Source organism: Physcomitrium patens, chromosome 24 (genome assembly GCF_059467195.1).
Source record: "Physcomitrium patens ecotype Gransden chromosome 24, ASM5946719v1, whole genome shotgun sequence".
Classification (NCBI taxonomy): Eukaryota; Viridiplantae; Streptophyta; class Bryopsida; order Funariales; family Funariaceae; genus Physcomitrium; species Physcomitrium patens.
The window spans coordinates 14,008,883-14,014,310 of record NC_143433.1 but is presented as its reverse complement, the minus strand read 5'-3'; the positions used below and the strand labels follow the sequence as shown (position 1 = coordinate 14,014,310).

At 43.3% G+C, this 5,428-nt stretch overlaps 1 protein-coding gene across 1 annotated transcript; it reads right to left on the bottom strand.

The window, feature by feature from the left end:
• Positions 1–3,345: 3,345 nt before the first annotated feature.
• On the bottom strand, positions 3,346–5,175 carry LOC112276740 (uncharacterized). The gene is made up of 2 exons (XM_024508373.3): positions 4,834–5,175; positions 3,346–4,648 (listed from the first exon to the last, which is right to left on the bottom strand). Exon 2 carries the CDS (start codon positions 4,613–4,615, stop codon positions 4,169–4,171), a length of 447 nt encoding a protein of 148 aa, XP_024364141.1. The 5' UTR covers positions 4,616–4,648; positions 4,834–5,175; the 3' UTR covers positions 3,346–4,168.
• Between the last annotated feature and the right edge of the window lie 253 nt (positions 5,176–5,428).

The window sequence follows — 5,428 nt, the reverse complement described above, 5'->3', positions numbered from 1 at the left end:
GTTCCCAATTTTGGTATTTTTTTAATCTGATGGTGAACACATAATGTTGAAATGACAAAATCTATTTTCTCAAAAGTCAAAGTAAAATTATTGGAATTTTATTAGAATGGATTATATCAACTATTTTTAGTAAATTTGGTATTTTTATAAGAACATATTTTTATAGGTTTTCATGGCAATAGAATTTTTACACAATTGTTTTTTAAAGTATTCAACCATCAACTTTCACCTATCATGTGTATGTGTGTGTGTGTGTGTGTGTGTATATATATATATATATATACAAACATATGCTTGTAAAAAAAATCATTTGGAAAATTTTGGTTAAAGACCAAAATATTTGGAACCGAAATTTTTAGAAGTACTTGTTAGAGTTGGAAGTTATTATAGAATAATGTACATGTATTTCAAAGGGAAAATTTGTAAACAATTTAAATTAACTTTCTTTAAAACATGAAATTTGTATAGGGTAATTGCAATAAATGAGCCATAAAAACTTATGTGTTAGAGATTCTAGGATACGAAATAACATGCATTCAATACAAGAATTCTGTTCTTGTGTATAAACAACAACCCTGCTGTGTAAATTAACCATTAGAACACTGCTTCTTTTTGGCAGTTGGTTTAACTATTCATTCTTCAAACAAATTGGATGTTGGATTTTTATTTACTCAGTCACTTGGTTGAAACCAGCCTTCATGCTTTGTGTGTGTGTGTGTGTGTGTGTGTTATTTTTCTTAACTATCTTATAAATTTGTTCATACAAGTCATTAGATCTGGCCCAAAAGCCTAGTAATATACCTTAGAGTCACAAAAAAGAAGATCAATTGCAATGCCATTGAAGAATTTTATGGTCCTCATCAATAAATTTCTTCAAATTAGATATATCATGGTTTAGATTGCTTTGGCAGTTCCTAAAAGCAATAGTATTTTCCAAGCCTTTGATTTCCATTCTTCTACTTTTCAGTTATACTGAGAGGTTGCTGTCCTAATCTTTGGCAAAAATATTGATTTTTTAAAAGAAATCATGAAATACATCTATATATATATATATATATATATATTATGGTTATTATGATTATTATTTACTTAATTTTCTAAATTGATGACATTTTCTCTACAAGCATGTAGGGAGATATTTTGGAATTTGAGGTTCAACATTGGAAGATTCTTTGGTTCCGTAAGGAACATCACATGAGTAGAAATCAATATATGAGGAAAAATTTAGAGGTTCTCAAAACCAAGAGAGTAGGCCACAACTAAGTTTTCTCAACTAAGCATTAGTTAAAGGTTACCTTTTGCAGACAGAAGCCTGGACCTGTCACTGAGCTCTCTCTTTCTGTCTCCGGTTTTGCTCTTCGTAAGCATCACGGCAGTAATAATACAAAAGCAACAATTGGCATCTCCTGTCCCAACTCCAACAGATTGGACTCGGATTGTCAGAGTGGCTCTAATCCCCTTTGTCAGGTTGGGCCACTTTTTAAAATTTTAAGTCTTTTCTGGGTACAATTTCCTCTCTACTTCCCTGTGTCCTTTGAAACCACCAATGCCTCAAATGGGCCCTTGTGTGGATGCACACTTTTTGGAGAGGAAAGGATGAACTTGGCCTCACTTTCAAACAGGCCTAACTTAAAGGGAATTCACCACCACTCCCATATGTTCATGTCCATTTTCCCCCTTTCTATCTCCATCATCACTACAAGTGGCATAAAAATGGCAGCAATGGAGAGCCAAATATGAAAGGGGGGGGGGGGCCTTTTATGCCATTGGCACTCCTCCTGCAGTCACTAGCCCAGCCTTTGAATTATTTGTCTGTCACCCTCTGTGAATTTCTGGATTGTACAATCCAAGCCTTCAAAATTAATATTGGCCCATATCTCTCTCCCTTTTTCCATATCCATCTCCCTTTCTTTATTTCTTTTGAGCCCTGGGTATGGCTTCTCTTGTTGTTTTATAATTTATAACATTATTCTCTAGCAATGTTTTCAATGTCAATAGTAACATGACTGAATGTATCAAGAGAAGAATATCAGCTGCTCCTGCAAATAAGCAGTAGAAAGAAAAGAAGGCTGGTGTAAAATGACAATTCAAAATATATTTATATATATATATATATACACACACATTCATATGTATATTCCCACACAAACACACACAAAAGGTGGGGAGGGGGAGGGGTTACAGATTGACAGTGGCACTCCTGAGGTGGATGGCTCTGGCACTGACACTGAAAGAGTGTGCATGTGGACACACAGAAAACCCCTCTTTCACTCTCTTTTTCAATGTATATATATTTTCTCAGTCGCAGTTGCTGTCTAACTATGATTGTGTGTGTTATTTTTGCTTTTTCTTTATTACTTTAATTTCTTGCATAAGCTGATGTCGGGTTTCAATGATGGGGTGTATGTGTGATGCCATTTTGACTCAGACTAACTCAGCCTGCTTAAGAGGTGGATCTAGATGAGATGAGATGAGTAGAGTGGAGTGGAGTACTGAGGGGCTGTTGTGAGAAACAGTGCCAGGGCCAAGCCTCCTTTTACCACTCTCATACTCTGCCATTATTCCATTATTTGCCTGCTCCTCAGGCTCTCTGTCAGACCAAGCCAACCCCCTCCCCAGTTATGAGAGCTCCCCTTGATGTTGCTTTTGCAACAGCAGCATCCGATGCTGCAGGTGAAGAAGAAAGGGAAGAGGAGGAGGAGGAAGAGGAAGGGGAAGAGACACTCCAGCCCAACTGTTGGGGAGGAAAAAATTAACTTTAATAAAATTATTATTTTTGGTACCAATCATGTCCCTTACAATTCTGTGAGAATCAGCATTTAGTGCTGCAACTTTGAGCAACCCCTGCAGGGTTGGTGAAGCTTCTCAATCATGTGAATACGGCTTCCCAAACAAAGGACGGAGGAAGAAGATGAAAGAAGAAATAATGGATGGGTGGGTGTGTGGATGAATACAGATCTATAGATGAATGGGAGTCTGAAACTTCTGCTCCTCTCAATCTCCACGGACTCAACTGTCTCGCACTCATTATGCCACAATTGAGCTTAGCAATCAAGACCCCGTTTCCCACATGATTCATCTCGGCTGCTGGAGGACTCCAGTGGCTCACTGCAGACTCGGTGACTCTGTGAGAGTGTGTGTGTGTCTGTGTGTGTGTATATGCATTGCGTAAGCTTCCAATTCCCTTCCTTGGTGCTAAGCCTTTTTCTGATGGGAGAGGACTGACTTGCTCGTCTAATAACCCTACTACTCACGAAACTTATAAAAATTCTCATACTTCCACCCTTCTACAGAAAGGTTCGCACATTCTCATTCAGTGATTTACCACAAATGTGGGAACATGAATAAATAAATAAATAAATCATAATACTTGGTATTCACAGTTGCTAACCCATTATACATATCGCACAAGCAGAGCACACCAACACCTTCACTGGCCTATAATCGTGTCGACCTAATCAGCAACTGCCCAGCTGGAAGCACAGCAGTCACCAACACTTCTAGAGGATGACCTCTTAGCACATGAGATTCAATTTCCATGTTGGGGCTGTCTGTAGAGGAGAGCACTGTTGCATTGCCCAGTAGGAATCTACAGTAAGTTCGCAAATTGTCTCGCGCCGCGTGTGGGCAGATTTGTGGAAGGGCTGTGGACGGGATCCAGCTATTCCTTTGTTTCGCTCCCGATTATTGGAGTTTCGTCACGACATTCTAGTGTAACGTGAGACAACCATAATCAAACACTAGTTTTCTGAAGCTGTCAGCGCGATTCTTTCAGAATGGAATCAGTCAACGGAACACTGCAGTGCAGCCCGGGTCGATGATTACCACGGCAGCATCACCAGCTCCACTTTGATGCAAAGGCTTTGAAGAGCTCGCTCCTCCTTAAATTAACTGCACGGGTACCGCCTCTCCAGACGTGGGCGGCTTCTCCCATCACTTCATCGATGGCAGGGGGCGAGTGATTCCTGGCATTCGCTCGTTGTAGTAGAGCTGGCGAGTGCCCTTGTATCGTGTTTTCAGGTAACCGACCAGTGTCGCACTTCCCGCTGGTACGAGCGGCCGTCGTGCTGGGCTCCGCTCTTCCGTTCTGCTCCTTTCACTCATCTTCTAACTCATCTCCGACAAACTCACTGCCGGAGTATTCTTCTGCGAGAATCCACGATGATGCTCAGAACAGGTAGCACGGTGACAATTGCAAGCCCAGGTCGGGCTGCCGGATGTCAGAGTTCTCGCATTCAGTTGCGCAGGCCAGTACCAATCGACCCATCCCGCGAGGCTTCTTGGGAGCTGGCGGACAAGCATCAATGTCCACAGCGGGGATTCTGTGCTCGTTGGATTTGGGGGTCTCACAACCCAATTCTCCGGCGTCCTCATGTGCTGGTTCGTTCTCCCTCAACAGGCTCATGTCCAACGACAAACTGCTCTTGGATATCGACACACTCTTTGAAGTCGTGCGAGAACCTCCACGCACCTTCGAGCTGCTGGTGGCGGTCCGCACCGGTCGATGTTTAGGCAGCTGGCATTCCCAGGTGTCTAGAGAAACATGACCCTGTCCCAATCCCATTGACTTCATGGACTCTTGCGCTGATTGCGAGAACAGCATAGTGGATGCCATTGCTGAAATGCAACAATGCTCAGCCGCAGAAACCTTGAACAACAACAAGGATATTAGACAGACTGCTCTAAGCTACGTCTTCACTATCCCCCCCGGAAAACTCCCCCGGATCTCTGAGAATTTCGAGACTGCAAACCAACAATCAGATCATCTAAATCTCCCACCACAATTCAACTGCCGGAACGCTACAGCACACTTTTAAACAACGCAAAACACACCTCTTGAGCTAAGAGCCAGATCCAGTTCCTTTCAAATTCTTTAACTCGCCTCTCTGCAGAAGAATAATCAACCCCAGGTCTCGATTCGCGCTAGTGGATCGATTATCCCCTCAATATCCTAATTGGAGAAGCTGCAAGCGCAGCGTCACACACCCTCACAAACTCGTCTGCTTGAAATTCTCTTCTCAAACACACACACCAAACGCGGCTGATGCAACTGGTGGGGGAGTGGAATCCAACTCAACGGCGACACTGCACTCGTTGCGACACGCAAGTTGAGAACTAGTGTGCGTGAGAAGCCAAGGATGTAGAAACGGATGCAGGAAGAGACAGTGCGGATGAGGGAACGAATGCAAGGGGCCGAGAGCAGCGGACGAGGATTTATGCACCCATACAACCCCGCAGGACGCTCCTCTTACGAATCCTCCGCATGAAAAGATTTTATTACAAGCACGCGTCCAGACACGCGAACGCCGGCGCGCGTCATTAGCGTCGCCGGCCTCGCCCCCCTGGACTCCCCGACGTCCTCGCGGCTCCAGCCATGGTGGGGCTGTCCTGCCTGCCCGCGGGCAGCACTGTGATGAAAGCCCTCTGG